At 34.9% G+C, this 18769-nt stretch overlaps 1 protein-coding gene across 1 annotated transcript in view; it reads left to right on the plus strand.

The window, feature by feature from the left end:
* Window positions 1–18769, plus strand: part of RAP1B (RAP1B, member of RAS oncogene family) — a 49837-nt gene that overhangs the window by 17797 nt on the left and 13271 nt on the right. The window contains exons 2-3 of the mRNA XM_036899388.1: window positions 16656–16738; window positions 17730–17798. Of these exons, the coding sequence (XP_036755283.1) occupies window positions 16682–16738; window positions 17730–17798 (126 nt within the window). The 5' untranslated portion in view covers window positions 16656–16681. The remainder of the gene's footprint in view (window positions 1–16655; window positions 16739–17729; window positions 17799–18769) is intronic.

Consider the following 18769-nt stretch of genomic DNA (forward strand, 5'->3'; position numbering starts at 1 on the left):
ACTCATTAAGCCTAGAAAGTTTTTTAGTTTTATACTGTATTAACTTTTTCTGTTCATGGTTTTTTTATTTCTTGTAAACTAGCCAGAGTCCATCAGAGTTCATTTGATAACACCTTACAACTAAAACTATATAAAACCTTAAAAATTGAGATTTGTGATCATCTGAATAAATTAAATATTTCAAATTAATAAGCCAGAAATATTCAGATGAAGCTAATTACACGTGGTACATTTATAAGCTTGCTAAACAAAATGTTCTGTTGTGTGCCTGGAGGCTTCTGAATGCAGGCAGTAGTATCTTTCTAATCTCTTCAAGAGTAAAGATGCCACTGCCCTGTCCATACCATTGTCAGTTTTTACTCACCTGTCTTTGAGACCTATCCAAAAGACTTCTTAAAATCTTGCTAAACTAAATCTGTTCCTCTTAGGTTCCCTGTCTGTTCGAATAGCTTCACTGTCCCTATGTTTGATCATTCTGCATCTTTTTCTTTCTTCACCTATCCAGTCACCATGTTCTCTTGATTCTGACTTAGAAATTTCTCAAATACACCTTCTCTTTATTCCTTCTGTCTCTGACCTTAGATCTCCATCTCCCACCTGCAGTAACCTCTTTTTGAATTACCAGAATTCAGAAAAATAATACTCAGTTTCTGTGACCTATCTGAAACACTGATATGTCTATATCATTTCCCAGCTCTTACAAAACACAGGTCAGACTCTTAAACAGAGAGGGTCCCCTTCTTCTTCCATCTGCTTATCACCCTCATATATTCATGGCATCATGAATTATCTCATGCTGATCTGTTTCCCCAGAATGCCCTCTTCCCAGTTGTATTCCTTATGCCCTTAAAATACCCTCTGGTATGGTTTAAACATCCACTTAGAGAAGCCTTGCTTGACATCCTTACAGGCAAAGAATTCTCTTGGCACCAATAGAACTTTGTTCGTAGACCCTGCTTGATTGTGAGCTAACAGTACAAATACTATAAAGACTGTAATCTAAACTAACAAAGTCATCTTCTGGGATATAAAGGACACTAAAAAGTGGTTGTCATAGTTGTTTTCTCTCAAATTCCTGGGATGCCAGACCTTTCTTCAAAATTAAAACTAGTATCTCTAATATGGTCATTGAAATTCAAGTGTATAACAAATTAATGTTTTTCCTTCATATTTGCCTCCTGTATCCCTCTTTCCTGCATGAGAAATAACAAGGACTCTTGTAAGGTAATGAAATGGAGAGAATGAAATTGATTTCCAGAAATACCAAGGTAGATTGGATCAAACTTGGTAATAGGGTGAAGAAGAGAGAAGAATCAGTGACAACTCCCCCAGATACACAGATAACTATAGTGTACAGTACACTTTTGAGGTACTTGCGTTTCATGTTCAAGCACTAAATAGATAAGTGGGATATTTTTAAATAGCAAGTAATGTTTACTGACTGCTTAGTGTATGTTAAACATTTTGCATAGGGTAAGTTATTTGAATCTTTAGAAACTTCAAGAAATAGATACCATTAGTCCTATTTTCAGATACAGTGAAACACGAAGAGATTAAATATGATCAAGGTTACCTGACTAAATAATGTTAGAATTGGCATTCTAACCCATATAATCAGATCTAAAGACTGTGCTCTTAACTGTTTCATTTTCCTATTTTAGCATTTTTTTCAACTTAAAATATAGTTTAAAATAAACTAAAGCCTTTGTTTATGTGTTTTTCAGATTCTAAGATACACAGCAAATAATAAAACGTCCATATTTCACAGTACCTAAATTAACGTTTGGAAGGCACAGCACATCATTGGCTCACTTTGTATGCCTCTAGAACTTACGACTAGATCTGACTACTTAATTCTTTGGTCATGTCCAAAGAATTCTTGAGAGCAGAGGAGAGTTCTACACAAATCCAGCCTGTTTGGAGGGATCTCATAAGAACTAATTAGGTGATCTTAATTTTAGCCCACATTATTTCTTCTTCTGTTTTTGAGATGTTGAAATCTCCATTTTTTGTTGCTAAACTACCTTGCTCATCTATTGACTGGGCTGAGAAAGAAACAGGTGGTTCTCCTTTTGTCAGATTACTGATAAATTTACGTATTTTAGTTAGTATATTCTCTCGGAGACCTGATCAAGTACTGAACTTGAAAGGTAACTACAGTAATAACTTCCAGTAATAAAACTGGAAAACATGACCTTAAATTGCTTTTCATAATGTATGTTGGAATAGGCTTTATTTACTAGCAGTATTAATCCATGAAAAGGGCAAGGAAAGAATTTTTTTCTACTTGAGGGATTATAAATATGGTCAGAATAGAGAAAATGCTCTGAACAGCTTGATAGTCTACAAATTCAGTGCTTGACTAGATTTAGAAATCTAATTCACAGAGAAGACCTTTCTTGGCAGAATATAAATTAGTTAGATTGGAAACATTTCCCATTTGTCCTCATTATGAGAGAGGCAGACAACTCTCAGAGTAAATTGACAAGCAATATTCATTTTAACAGCTTTCTGCTTATTTTGTATTTCCTTGTTAGAAGTTTTATTTTTAAAAGAAGGCCTGAGCAGTAGTGTTTGGACCTCCTATTTGTATCCAAAAATAATTTTTAAATCTGCTTAGAAGTTTTGAATCATGTCATTTTGTCCAACAGATTAGTCCCAGGTTCTTATGACATTTTAATTAATTGTATTTGAGAATGAGAAGAGAACACAGTAATCCTCTTCAGCTGCTAAAATACTACTTTGGGAGTTGGAGGCAGAAAGGAGAAATCAAGTGTCATCTCTTCAAGAAAGGGTTCAGTGGAAGAACTAATGTCACTAGACTTCAAGAATCAGTAGTTAAGTGTTTTTCCTTAGTCCTTTATTTATAATTTAAGATAACAATTTCAGACTGGGTTGGGAGGTTGTAGCAAAACAACTCAAGGATAGGAGGATTGCTTGAGTTATCGGTGTTTTGGAAAATTTTTAATTTTATAGAGACCATATGATATAATATTTTAATGGAAAGAAATTATGCTTTTTATATGTTGCTTATCACTTTTCAAGAATTGAGTCTTACCATGACCTACTTTTTACATTAATAAGACTGACTTAAAGAAAAAAGTTGGGTTACAAGGTTGAGAGCAGGTGTCTCTGGAACCAAAAAATGTTCATTTTAACACTATTCCTGTCCTGGAGCATTTTCTTTTCTACTGGAATTACAGTGTCCACTGGGCAAGTATAAAAACTAATTTTTTTTAATACCAGGATTCATGTAGTTCATTTTCAGTTGGGACTTGTGACATCTTGTCAATAATTAATGTGAACTTAAAAGGCATATTATGTATAAAAGGTAACTTGTTAGTGGTGTTTTAAAGATCTAAATAGTTCTTTCCTTTGCTGGAAATGAATTATTGATCTTCAGGTAGTCTTTTATTCAGCAAACATTTTTGTTTGCTGACCAAATAGACACAAAATAAATAAGGGCCTCTCTGCATCTAGTTAATGATGGTAATTACTAACACTTAAGGCTTTTATAGACAATATACATTCTTAATCTGTCTGTCAACTCTGTGAAATCACTATTATCATTGTCTGTTTTTACAGACGAGAAAACAAGCCTAGAAATAAGTGACAAGCCTTGGATAAATTGCATGGATAGCCAGTTCTAGGTCTTCTTATTTCCAGATATTTTACCACCCTGGGCTGCAAAGATGGTATAGTTTTACTTTTATGTATATAAGGAGAAACTAAGTTTGTTCCTCAAATTTAGCCAGATGGCTTCTTTATTAATAATGAATTGGCCACCCTTGGTTAAGGAAAGTTAGTTGGTTATTTGGTTTCATCTTAAAATATAGGTTTGCTTTATCTTGTTTAAACCATAGGCTCATCATTTCAAAAAAGGTGAATCAATTTATTTGCTTTTCAATATAATCTTGACTCAGACATTTTTAAGATAAACCTTGGATACAGATTTTGTTACTGTATTAGTAAAAAAGGTTTCTTAATTTCTTTGGTCTGATGATGTGTTATATAATATCCTGGATAGAATTAAAGCAGTCTTTAAAGATAATCTACTAATCACTTTAATGTTCCACCTGGTGACATTTGGTTCCCTAGTCCACATTTTTTTGTATATTTTAATATATAGACTTGCACTTTGCTGCTACTTTTTACTTCTTTTTATAATTTACTTCCCAGTCTTAATCCCCATTACAAATATGTATAATCCTCAATATGACCAATCTCTTCATTTGGGGTAATGGTTGAAGAGAAGTGTATATTTCCTAAGAGCAGACCTCATGCCCATGCCCTAATCTTAAATTAGTTTGAAAGAAGCCTTTTAACTGCACAAAGCATCTTGGACTAGTGTGCTAGAAAGAAGAAAAAGTGTGGAAGGCCTTTGCATCTTGCCTTGATGACTGCCCAGTAGTGTAAATAAACTTTCCCCATTGGGGGTAGTCTGTGAATGGGGAGATTGCCCTATATTGTTTCCAACTCTTTAATTTTAGTTTTAGAGTATCTATTATATTTGAAGTACAGTATCTTAAAATGTTATGTTTCAAAGCACCATTATGAAGTTAGGAAAAAATATCATTAAATTTTATTACTGACATAGAATTTTATATCTCATAGTAATTAAAAAGAGGGAATATAACATTAAGATACTTTTAATTCTGTCCATTTATAATGCTTCAAAACCTGGTACATGGAACAGTATGTTTGGATTTGAAAGGGACCTCAGAGATCTTGTCCAGAAGTAAAAAGAAAAAAACTGGTGCTCCAGAGTCCAAACTACATACCTCAAATGGAGTTTGTTGTTTTTCGCAATATTCACAATTTCAGAATTCAAGTGACTTAATCTGTATAAACATTCACTCTTCTTGGCCACAATCCACACCATTCCCTAATACACACCTTATTGCTTCAGGCATTTACATTCCTACCTGGCTGATGTAAGACGTCTCTTTGTTTAACATTTTCCCCTTCCCTTTATTCCCTCATTTTACAGACAAAGAACCTTGAAATTGCTAATAAAGTGATGTATCTCAAATTATATAACTTTTAAGATAACAGCCAAACCACTTAAATTCCAAGACAGTGTTACTCTCTACAGCTTGTTGTCTCCTCTTAGAAAGCAATACAAATAGTATATGATCAATTTCTAAAGTATTTCGTGCAGCCTGTCAGAAAGGGGAACAAGATAGTGGGCTGTGTTAATGCAAGAATACTTTAGAGTTGTTTCCTTGCTACTACCTTTCTAAGGTCTGAATCCTGAGTATTGGCTAGTCAGAACATTCTCTTCTGAACTATGTATTATTCTTGCTACACAATGGGGGAAGGAGAAAGTCATGAATATCCTCCTATATAGAGCTGGCAAAGAAAATAACTGAGGGAAGGGCCATTTTGTACATATTGAATAACAGTACCTCATAAGACTGGCTACATTTAGATTTCCTCCTATTAGAGGACAAAGGGCCATTGAAACCATGAGCTCTCCAGTGACTCCTAGACAAATCTCTATGGCTTTCCCAAATCCAAATTTAACTTCAGCCACACATTAATTGGTGTGTCACCTCACCAAAGATGTTGATTTAAAAATAATAAACAGAAAAGAGTTTAATGGTAGAGCCTTTGTTGAAAGCAGGATTTAATATCAGTCCATTGAAAGGACGCTTTGAGTACTGAGCTGTATAGTACTTTCACCTTAACAGAAGTCTTTCATAACCACCCTGTATAAAACAGTCCCCCTATTCCCACGTCTTCCTTAACTTGCTTTTTTTTTTCCTACATAGTGCTTATATCATATCTAACATATTTTATATTGATTTTATTTGTGTCCCCCTCTTCCCCTGCCAGATTGTAAATTCTTAGGACAGAGTCTTTTGTTCACTTGTTCATTGCCATTGTGTTGCTCAGTAGTTGATTGTAGTCACACAAATTGAAGGGATCTATATATAAGTCACTAAGTTTGGTAATTTTTATCTGTTAATGACATATAACAAACAAAATTACCAAAACAAGAATTTTATTCAAAGATAAGTTGCAGACATATTTTTGCATTTAAAAATATTGTGTATTTTTAATAGTGTAGAAAATGCTTCCAGTTTTTTTTCCCTTGAATTTTTATAAGTATAATTGACACAATATTGTAATAGTTTGAGGTGCACAAAATAGTGATTCAACAATTATATACATTCCATCTTTGGAGAAATGCCTGTTCAGTTCCTCTATCCAATTTTTAATGAAATTATTTGCATGTTTCTGGTGTTGATGTTTAATGGGTTCTTTATATATTTTGAATATCAACCCCTTATCAGATATATGTGACTATATTCTCCCATTCAGTAGGTTGCCTTTTTAGTTTTGTTGATGGTTCCTTCGTTGTGCAGGAACTTATTTATTTTATTATTTTAGTATCATTAATCTACAATTACATCAGGAGCATTACGTTTACTAGACTCCCCCCATCACCAAGTCCCTCCCACAAACCCCATTACAGTCACTGTCCATCAGCATAGTAAGATGCTGTAGAATCACTACTTGTCTTCTCTGTGTTTCATAGCCCTCCCCGTGCCCCCACACACACATTATACATGCTAATCATTATGCCCCCTTTCTTTTTCACCCCCCTTATCCCTCCCTTCCCAGCCATCCTCCCCAGTCCCTTTCCCTTTGGTAACTGTTAGTCCATTCTTGGGTTCTGTGTTTCTGCTGCTGTTTTGTCCCTTCAGTTTTTTCTTTGTTCTTATACTCCACAGATGAGTGAAATCACTTGGTACTTGTCTCTCTCCACCTGGCTTATTTCACTGAGCATAATACCCTCCAGCTCCATCCATGTTGTTGCAAATGGTAGGATTTCTTTTCTTCTTACGGCTGAATAATATTCCATTGTGTATATGTACCACATCTTCTTTATCCATTCATCTACTTATGTACATTTAGGTTGCTTCCATTTCTTGGCTATTGTAAATAGTGCTGCGATAAACGTAGGGGTGCATCTGTCTTTTTCAAAGTGGGCTGCTGCATTCTTAGGGTAAATTCCTAGAAGTGGAATTCCTGGGTCAAATGGTATATCTATTTTTAGCTTTTTGAGGAACCTCCATACTGCTTTCCACAATGGTTGAACTAATTTACATTCCCACCAACCTCGGCAACATTTGTTGTTTGTGTTTTGGATGGTGACAATCCTTACTGGTGTGAGGTGATACCTCATTGTGGTTTTAATTTGCATTTCTCTGATGATTAACGATGTGGAGCATCTTTTCATGTGCCTGTTAGCCATCTGAATTTCTTCTTTGGAGAACTGTCTGTTCAGCTCCTCTGCCCAATTTTTAATTGGATTATTTGCTTTTTGTTTGTTGAGGTGTGTGAGCTCTTTATATATTTTGGATGTCAACCCTTTATCGGATCTGTCATTTATGAATATGTTCTCCCGTACTGTAAGCTGCCTTTTTGTTCTATTGGTGGTGTCCTTTGCTGTACAGAAGCTTTTCAGCTTAATATAGTCCCACTTGTTCATTTTAGCTTTTGTTTCCCTTGCCTGGGGTGATACGTTCATGAAGAAGTCACTCATGTTAATGTCCAAGAAATTTTTGCCTATATTTTTTTCTAAGAGTTTTATGGTTTCATGACTTACATTCAGGTCTTTGATCCATTTCGAATTTACTTTTGTGTATGGGGTTAGACAATGATCCAGTTTCATTCTCTTACATGTAGCTGTCCAGTTTTGCCAACACAAGCTGTTGAAGAGGCTTTCATTTCCCCATTGTATGTCCAAGGCTCCTTTATCGTATATTAATTGACCATATATGTTTGGGTTAATGTCTGGAGTCTCTATTCTGTTCCACTGGTCTGTGGGTCTGTTCTTGTGCCAGTACCAAATTGTCTTGATTACTGTGGCTTTGTAGTAGAGCTTGAAGTTGGGGAGCAAAATCCCCCCTGCTTTATTCTTCCTTCTCAGGATTGCTTTGGCTATTCGGGGTCTTTGGTGGTTCCATATGAATTTTAGAACTATTTGTTCCAGTTCGTTGAAGAATGCTGTTGGTATTTTGATAGGGATTGCATTGAATCTGTAGATTGCTTTGGGCAGGATGGCCATTTTGACTATATTAATTCTTCCTAGCCAAGAGCATGGGATGAGTTTCCATTTGTTAGTGTCCTCTTTAATTTCTCTTAAGAGTGCCTTGTAGTTTTCAGGGTATAGGTCTTTCACTTCCTTGGTAAGGTTTATTCCTAGGTATTTTACTCTTTTTGATGCAATTGTGAATCGAATTGTTTTCCTGATTTCTCTTTCTGCTAGTTCATCGTTAGTGTATAGGAATGCAACAGCTTTCTGTGTATTGATTATGTATCCTGCAACTTTGCCGAATTCAGATATTCTAGTAATCGTGGAGTGGATTCTTTAGGGTTTTTTATGTACAATATCATGTCATCTGCAAACAGTGACAGTTAGACTTCTTACTTACAGTCTGGATGCCTTTTATTTCTTTGTGTTGTCTGATTGCTGTGCCTAGGACCTCCAGTAGTATGTTGAATAAAAGCAGGGAGAGTAGACATTCTTGTCTTGTTCCCAATCTTAAAGGAAAAGCTTTCAGCTTCTCGCTGTTGAGTATAATGTTATGTTGGCTGTGGGTTTGTCGTATACGGCCATTATTATGTTGAGGTACTTGCCCTCTATAACCATTTTGTTGAGAGTTTTTACCATGAATTGATGTTGAATTTTGTTGAATGCTTTTTCAGCATCTATAGAGATGATCGTGTGGTTTTTGTCCTTTTTGTTGATGTGGTGAATGATGCTGATGGATTTTCAAATGTTGTACCATCCTTGCATCCCTGAGGTGAATCCCACTTGATTATGGTGTATGATCCTCTTGATGTATTTTTGAATTTGGTTTGCTAATATTTTGTTGAGTATTTTTGCATCTATGTTCATCAGGGATATTGGTCTGTAGTTTTCTTTTTTGTGGTGTCTGGTTTTGGTATTAGAGTGATGCTGGCTTCATAGAATGAGTTTGGAAGTATTCCCTCCTCTTCTACGTTTTGGAAAATTTTAAGGAGAATGGGTATTACGTCTTTTCTAAATGTCTGATAAAATTCAGCAGTGAATACATCTGATCCAGGGATTTGTTCTTGGGTAGTTTTTTGATTACCGATTCAATTTCATTGCTGATAATTGGGTCTGTTTAGATTTTGTTTCTTCCTTGGTCAGTCTTGGAAGGTTGTATTTTTCTAGAAAGTTGTCCATTTCTTCTAGGTTATCCAGTTTTTTAGCACCTAGGTATGAAAATGTAAATGAGGTTATTTTCTTGATTTCTCCTGTTAATTCATATTTAGTATAAAGGAACCCAACATATTTCCATATATTGGTTTTGTATCCTGCAGCTCTACTGAATTAGTTAGTTCTAGTACTTTCTTGGATCAGTTTTTAGGATTTTCTATATATAGTATCTACCTATATATATATATTACAATAATGTTTTATTTGTAATTTCCAGTAGTTATATATCTTAGCCCTTTTTTGAGAAGAAGCATATTATTAGGGTTTCCAAAGTAGGATTAAAGAAATTTTAATTGTTTCTTTTATGCTTGCCTGTTTGTTTTCTTTAAACATGTACTGTCACCATCAGAATATTATTTATCTGAAAAATACACTTCTCTGGCTTCATCAGTATTCTAATTATTACCATTGTGAGTTGAGTGACTGGCTAAACTTGGTATTTTTGAGTTTCTTAATGGCCACTTTCTAAAAATGCCAATGATTATCAATATTCTTAAAATAATATGGAATAATTATAAGACAACACAATCTCATACTTCAGTGTTTAATTTTCATTTGTGTATTTTATAAATTTACTGTTTATTGGTAATAAAGCTATCTGAAAAAAACATGAGCAAAAGGAGAAAAAAATGATCCCATGACATTATCAGTTATTTTTTTTAAGTTCAAGGGAATTAAAATTCATTTTATATTACAATCTCAAATTTTTCTCACTCCTACTAAAGTTGTAGTACTAAGTAAGGTTCTTCCAAAGCTGTCAGTACTACAGTCTGCTGATCAAGAAATATAACTTGAGGTACAATGAAGTTCATTGATTTGCATAATTAATTTAAGAGAGAGCATGTCAGAGATAACATCAACATTATAGGACTTTTGTGCAATAATCTGTATAAAAAAGAAGCAAGACAACTACTTACAGGAGGATTATTTCCCAGTCTTTCTCCCTGAAGTACATTTAAAAATCTTTCAAAATACTGGTACTTAATTAGCTTTTTGTTTTTTATTGGCATGAGAGGTTATTGTAATACACATCCCAATTTCAGAGATGTTCAAAAGTACTTTCAAAGTGCCTCTTAGTTTTAGTGGCGTATGTAGTAAGCCTTAAGAGTATAGCCAAAGAAACAAAATATAGGTCAGTTGATCTTAACATATCCTAAATTTTTTGTAGTGACAGGTGGACTGAAATAAGGACAGAAACCCGTGTGTAGTTGGAAAATGGTTTTAGCTTATGTATTGTATATCTTTGCCTACCTAGAAGAAACTTTCTAACCTAGACGCAAGCTGGACAGCAGTCCTCCACTTGCATTCTTAAATGTTTTATTGGGCTAGGAGGTAAAAGGGTAGAGCAGTGATTCTCAGCTGAAGGAATAGCATTGAACAGTAGCTCAGACCATTGCCATTATTATTTTTAAAGCTATCTTTTATTGATTGTTGCTGTGTGCAAGGGACCGATGACTCCTACGGAAAATTATTATACTTCATTCCTTAATTTATTGAGTACATACGATGTACCAGGTACTGTTTCAGGTTCTGGGAATATAGTAATGAATAAAACAGACAAAAATCCCTGCTTTTGTGGAATTTATATTCTTTTGTTTCTACCTGACAAACTTATTATGAAGGTATTACTGTCTCCATTTTTCCTTGTAAGGAAAGTAAAGCCCTGAACAGTTTCATGACTTTCCCAAAGTTATACAAAATCAGAATTTGAACCTTAGTGCTGTGAACCACTGTGCTATGCTGTCAAAATTATCTTTTGGGGTTCTATAAAAGAGAACAGTTACTCTCAATGTCTCAAATAATAACTATCACAAATACCTTTGAAACTCGGATACAATCCTTTCCATCTTAAAATGGGGCATGAAATTTTAGGAATTCAGATTCTCAAATTCTCATTCATGGGCTTCAAGTTAAGAGTACTTGGACAGGAAGGTCCTGCCCACAGCTCACAAAAACATAAGTGCCACCAATTTCTTTCCTTGCCCTGCTCAGCTAACCAATAAAACAGGCGTTACTTACTAGTAGAGTTGTCTTTACTGCTAAAACTAGATGAATGACACAGCTCTTTAAAAAAGAAAATAATGGCCATTGCCAGTCAGTTGGCAATCACAGTGAAATCCATTTTTTGTCCTTGTCTTTGAATATGTAAACAGTTTTTCAAAGTCAGTACAGTAAAACACAGATGTGAAAAATAGATATTAGTTCAGATCTTGGTCATCACAGTGGTTTTGTTTGTTTTAAGGAAAAAAATAGCATTAGCATTGGTATTTATCAGGATTTAAATTAAAATATTTTAGTTGTTTGGTCTAAGGAAATAATTGGTTTAAAAATTAATGAAAGATAATGACTATGCTCCGTTATATTTCCTTCTTACTTCTTACCAGTGTTCCCTGTTTTAGAAAGCTGCTTATTGGTGAGTTAGATGTGTTTTGTCATTTTTTTTAGATTTGAAGGTCTATTGATGAATTTATCATGTTTCTCTACATCACAGTTTGAAATGTTTTATATTTCCTATGACCATAGGTCTCTGTAGAAGAAAATATTGGTTGAGTTACTAAAATTAAAACAAATTGATGAGCATTATTAATAATATCCACAAGCCGGAAACAATCTAAATGCCCATCAGCTACTGTGTAAAGAAAACGTCGTGTATGTGTACAATAGAGGTATTTTTTTATCGATCAAAAGAAATAAAACAAATTACTGATAGAAGCAATAATATGGATGAACCTGACTCATTCTAGCAACAAGTAGTACTCATTTATGGATAAGTGAAGCATCTGGGAAAACAGGTCCCAACCATGTCATTAAGAAATGAAATTCCCATAGATGTCTACTTTTTATAGTCAGTTTTTTTTAATGGTAATTTTATTGACTTAGTTTTTGTTGACTTAGTTGTGTCAATGTTTTTGGTTTGAGTTTTTAGTAACTTTACATAGTTGTGCAGTCCTCACTAGAACCAGTTATAGAACACTTGCATTAGCCCCCAAAATTCTCTTGTGACTCTGCGTAGTCAGTTTGTTCCCACCCAGAGTGGAGAAAGGGCAGGGAATTGTTGAGTGCTCATGTTTTCCTTGGGGCAACATTGTGGGACAGATTTTGGATTGTTCTACTTCTGTTTCTTAGTAAACATGGGACATTCATTCTTCCCGTGGCTCTTCTTGCCATATATACAAGTGTCCTCATCCATAGGCTCTCATTCCTTAGAAAAGAAAGACCTTTTGGATTCTAGCGTGTTTACTTTGTAAGTCTCTGAAAATGCTCAGCCATTGTAGATTTTCTAAATTACAGATTTTCCATTTCAAATTTCTTGTTCTGAGCTCCAGGTCTGAGCTCGTTTACAGAAAGAAGGAACATGTCTCCCTTTACCTCAGCTATTGTCTCTCCCTCAGATATTTTTTAAGTTTCCTGAAGTCAAATTTTATTTTGTTTACAATTTTAAATTTTGACCATCTACCCGTAAGAAAGACTTCTGAAGTAGAGCATCTCCTAAATAGCTTCTTATTCTTTCAAGCCCAGTTTTTAAATATTCTGGGCAATTTGTGTTTGGTCTTTACTATCCTGCTTTTAACCATGTTTCTTTAAAGAGAGGAAATTAAGTAATTGGTAATTTAGTTGGAATTCTGCAACAAACTTCTGTCAGTCTTCCTGAAATTTAGGAAAATCCATAAACATAACTTCAGCTAAGTTCTAGACTAGTGTTTGAATTCTATTTCTATAGCTCTGCATTCTCTAGCAATTGAAGAGCTGGTATAATTATTCTTTTTGAGAAACCCTCAAAAAAGGTAGTTCATTTCAGAAGTAAGGGGAAGGAGCAGAGAAATAGGATTATGTGGGTAATATAAGTAGAACAATTCAAAGAGAGTAGTAGGTTTCCAAACATTCAAGCAGGCGAGACATAGAGACTATCTATCTTAGTCATTTTATTTTGATATCCCAGAATAACAATTAAAGGAGCTGATTATTGAATGTCATTTTGTCTCATAATTTTTTCTATAGTTATAGCTCCTCGTAAGTATTAATTTGGACATTTCAAAAGTTGGCCGTAAATCCAGTTTAAGACACAGTTGCCAAAGTCACAATTTTTGTCATTTACCAATGTAAATACAAGAAGAGCCAAGAGTATATTGGGAGTTTACAAAAGACACAAATGTTCTTCCTAAAGAAGGTTGAGAAGAAAGAGGTCACAAGTCAAGAAAAAGGGTATCAGGTTAATTGGGAAGAGGCACATTGGGAAGTTTTCTGGGTGATGGAAGTGTTTTAAATCCTAATGAGGGCTGTGTTCATCAGTTGTGAGAATTTAAGCATATGTCAAAACTCATTTGATTGTGATGGTTAAGATCTGCTTGTTTCACTGGATATGAATTATTCCTAAATAAAAATTATTTAAGAGTGCTTAAAAAAAAAAAACATGCCCTTACAGACAGACTATCAGTTTCCTTCACCAAGCAGAAGTTAGGAAAGGGCCACATAGCACACAGTTATTGATCTGATAATATGCCATCATGAAGGTTATTTTTAAGTGACCCAAGGTGAAGCTTGACCACTCACTCATCTTTGCCTGAATTGGTTTGGAGGCTTATCGGGCCTATGCCTCCATCCATTCCAGATGGAGTGCTTCCTTATTCGGTGAATGGGAACAAAACAGTCCAGGATAAGAAAAACATGAGACAAGATTTTGCACAACAGATGAGCAGAACAAAGCCAGTAGCTGAAGAATTATACTAATGACAAAAATACTCACCAAATAGTACACCTCAAAGCCAAAACCAAAGGTCTAATTGCCTTATTTATACAGTCTACTTGGTACAAATCGTAGGACAACAAAATAAGTTTATCTGTGTGAACTCAAGGAATCAATTTGAGCTCCCATCGTTGTTGAGACTGACCCATCTGATAGCAAATTCAAAGAACAAACAAGTTGGATACAAGCAGCCCATTCAGTACACTTGTTTGTCTATGGGCATCATTTGGAATGATGCCAGGTGAGAGTCGTAGACCGACTATCAAAGAATAAGAGCCACCATTCATTATCTAAACAAAAAACACAAAGGTGAAGCTACTGATTATATAAGAAAAAGCTACCCCAGTCAGACACCGCCTTCCCTGAGCAGAGCAGACTGCTTAGTCTTTCAGGGTTTTAGGAAATTTCAGAGTTCAAAGATTGACAAACTTTCAAAAGCAGGAGTTAATGTCAACTGTGGAAGCACTATCACTCAAGCAACACAGTTTAGTTAGCATTTTAGTGTGCATGTGTTGAAGTGAGGTGTTTTATTTTGTAAGTTATAGAAATAAACGGCAGAGAAGTCATCAAAAAGTGACGCAGGTCAGCCACATAAAGAATAAAAGAATGCAGGGAGATGAGTCAAATTTTATTTCTGTTAAAGTTGTGGTTTGTTCTTTGGGATGTTTAGAAAAGACTGGTCCCCAGAGTTACCATGTTCCCTCTGGCTGGGTTCAGAAACACAAATTTGGAAGCGTCTTTCATTACAACCCTAAGTTTTTAAATATATTTCTCAAATAGATCAGTATAGAGTGGTTGGATAATTTCTACATGACACCAGTAATAGAATTGGTGCCTAAGTGATCCTATTTTTAAATGATTTACATTAAGAGAAATAAACCTAGCTTCAGTTATATTTTACAGAGTGATTTCTTTATATGTCCCAAATTGATATGCTTACTACAATGGGTAATATTCTTAAGGCAGAAAGTTCAATTGAACTTTCATTTCATACCTTTTTTTCTACAGTTACAATCTAGTAAGAGCTATGCACTTACAAAAGGCAAGGATACAGTGTTCAGGAACTGGAGAAAAGTCTATGGGAAAGATGGGTTCTCTGAGTTTAGAAATAAAATACTAGGAATAGTAAGTGGAAAAATGAGCTAAGTTTTTTTTGTGTGTGTTTGGCTTTTGGGGTTCCCTCCCCCATTCGGTACAGGTAATACATTAGATAGTCCATGTATTTAAAGGCAGAAATGAAGGAGAAAGTTCTGAAAGAAAGCCCATGGCACTAGACATGACATCTTAAGAAGAAATAAAGTAATGGCTTAGAGAAAGAGGTAAAACAGAGGATATCTTCTCTAAAGGTATGGACTGGGAGGAAATAAAATTAGACTCATCTCCCTGAATTATTTTATCCTTTATGTAGCTGGCCTGTGTCACTTTTTGATTACTTCTTTGCCATTCTGTGTGTGTGAATATATATATATAGAGAGAGAGAGAGAGATTAAAATACTTTATGCCAAAGTAAGTCCTTTCTTGATTTCAGAAGTAACAAGTAGGGGGGCTGGGGTTAATTGGCTAGTTTGCAGAAGCATATTCACTGAGGCAAATGGTTATTGGTTCATTAAATGTATTTAAAACAGTTCTGGGAGTTACTTGTTACTGTGACTTAAGAACTGTTGTTTCTTAATTAAAAACGTTTAAAACCTATTTTGGTGGCTACTTTTGTACCATCACCATTGTGACCAACCTTTTTTTTCTAGGAATGTGGGAGCTTTGTATTGTCATATTGTTCCCTACCCTAGAAACTTTTAGGATCTTCTTTCTCTGTTCTTTGTATACTAAATTTTACAGTGATAAGCTTTGGTATGCATTGTTTGTTTTTGGTTTTGTTTGGATTGTCACTGTTTCATCATATTCAGCACTCAGTAGCCATCTTCAGGCCCTTTGTATCTCCTCCCTTTTTGGGAATACATTATTTACATTGCTTTCTCTAACTCATTTACCATTTGGGTATCCCAGGGGTTGGCAAATTTTTTCTGTAAGTGCCAGATAGTAAATAGGCTTTGCAGACCAGATGGCCTTTGTTGTAACTACTTACTTCTGCCTTAATAGCAAGATAGCAGCCACAGACAGTACACAAATAAACAGGCATGGCTCTATTTCAAGAAAACTTTGTGTACAAAAGCAGGTTGGTGGGCTGGATTTGTTTGCAGCCCTATCCTGTTCATCTTTATAGGATATTAGCTCTACTACAAGGGCAGGAATTTTTTTTTGCTGTTTCTTAGGTATATCCCTGTACTTAGTAGGGGCTTAAGGTTACAAGTGGTTCAGGGAAGGTGGGGGGAGGTAAATGTGTTGCTATCTTGTAACCAGCAGAATACCAGTTTGTGCTGTTTTTCAGTCCCCCCACCTTTTTCTTAATAAACATTTTATTCTAGTTGAATTTATGATTTAGCTGAAAGTCACATGTAATCCCATAGTTTCTTTCTACATCTGATGTGTTACAGAAACCTACCAGTAGCATCAATTAGTAAGTCTGTTTATAGAGTGCCATATTAGTATTGTATAGTAATCTTTTTATATAAATATTTGCTTGAATGCCTTACTTACATAAGAAGCACACAGATACAAAGATACTACTTAAAAATTCTGTGTTTTTTTTTTAAGGTACTGGTTTTTGACAAGTTTGCACCATGCGTGAGTATAAGCTAGTTGTTCTTGGCTCGGGAGGCGTTGGAAAGTCTGCTCTGGTGAGTCATTTTCTGTGTACTTAAGCTGTTCACTCCAAGACATGTTCTTTTTCTGTTGAGTTTCAGGTTTTGATTATTTGTCTTCATTTGTTTGTTAAGGTGAAATCACATAATGATTTTAGAAGCAACATAATCTTTTTCTAGTTTTAATCAACTTTTGGTTGGATCTGGGAAAATCATTCTCTCTCTGGGACACTGGTTTCAAACCAACATGAGATACTTAGCCAGAATACAGTTTGGGGTAAGCACAAAACATAAGAACATATAAATGCATGTCTGCATTTCAGAGCCAGATACGAATGAATTGTGGTTCTTTCTCACTGTGAGTTGGCTTATAATACATATGTAATGTTAGAAAATAACAAACAAAGCTTACTAAAAACCTTTTTTTTAATATCTTTGTCTAGTTTTGCATAATTTTAGCAGCCATGTTTTCTGTATCAAGAAATAGTACAGCAAGAAAGAAGATGCAACTTGACAATGGGTGGGAAAGGGGAGAAGTGTAGGGAAAATAACTTGAATAGTTCAAAGATTAGCAAAGCTCCACAATAATAAAACAGATTGACCATCTCACTTGGCCACTTAGACTGACTGCCCAGCACAGACAAGCATGCTTGGATCAAACAAAATGTGCAACAAGGCATGAGCTGTTTTTCATTTTCATTTATAAATATATCCAAAGTGATGGGGAGGTATCTTCAAGTGTGCATGTGTGTGTACACAAAACAATTAACCACTTTCTAATTAAAATTCAAATTTAAGTCCTTATGATCTCTAAAATTAGCATTTACCTAATAAGGAGCATAGTGATTATTGATTTTTTTTTTAAAAAGGCTTTCGGAGGTAATTTTCTCACCAAATGCATACATTCAAATGTAGTAGTGTTTTTTCACCAACTGCATAACTGTCTATGTGAATCAGTAGTTTAAAATGTACAGATTTGAATTTGTTCTTTTCTTTAGAAGTGTAATGGTGTCTTGATTTTTTTCAGACTGTCCAGTTTGTTCAAGGAATTTTTGTTGAAAAATACGACCCTACAATAGAAGATTCTTACCGAAAGGTATATGTCACTCTAGTAGTCCTTGTGCTTTAGACTTTACTGTAAATTGTTTTTAACTTTACAATTATTAAATCCTGTTTACAAAATAGGATGAGGCAGAGTAAATTTATAAAATTAGTAGGGAAGTTCACACTTGATTATTTCCTGGCATTGCATGTTTTCCAGTTTATGAAAATGTTAAACACTTGCTCTTGCTCTCTCATTCTCTCTCTCAGAGAGTTTGTCCTGACCCCAGGATGGTAATTTGACACACAAACTTTGGTAGCTACATATACCTTCCCCACCCGAAAACCAAAACTGAATACTCAGGCTCCCCTCATTTTAAATTAGAGATATAAGTACAGAAGTCTCCCTAACATTCCTATTTACAACTCCTTGAGAAAGTGTCATTGCTCATAATAGGTTTATTTCTGTGTCCACTGACACATGTGACAATAAAACTTACTGTGCAGACATTTTCAATTTAGCAGGGAGAGTTCCAGCCCACCTTTGTGTAGCAGCCAGCCTGGCCCCCTGCTGCTGTACAGCCACTGTTTCCATTTCTCCCTTTGTGCTCATGGTCTACAAAAAACTAGAAACCCCTTCCTGTACCCCACCTCTGAGGCAGTGTTACTCTTTTCCTTACACATCTCACTCTAAATAATATTTTTTCCTAAAAAATGTTAGGTGAAAATGAGTAACAGGGATTATATAATTTATTTGATAGCTGTTTTCTGCTGCTTTGTTACCAGAAATTTTGTTCTAATATGCTGAAGAGGTTGTGGTTATCTAAAGAAATGAAGGTATATCTAAAGAATAGCAGAATTGGGATGGTTAAATTTTTTTTGAGCTATTTTGAAATCATTTCCTCTCCAGAATTAAGTGTTGAGTGATGCATAATTGAGCTTGGAACTTGTAGGTATCCTTATGTTGAATTGAGAACACATGGTTTTTGCATCTAATACAATTTAGGGGTTGGTGAATCTTGATTA

Source organism: Manis pentadactyla, chromosome 10 (genome assembly GCF_030020395.1).
Source record: "Manis pentadactyla isolate mManPen7 chromosome 10, mManPen7.hap1, whole genome shotgun sequence".
Lineage (NCBI taxonomy): Eukaryota > Metazoa > Chordata > Mammalia > Pholidota > Manidae > Manis > Manis pentadactyla.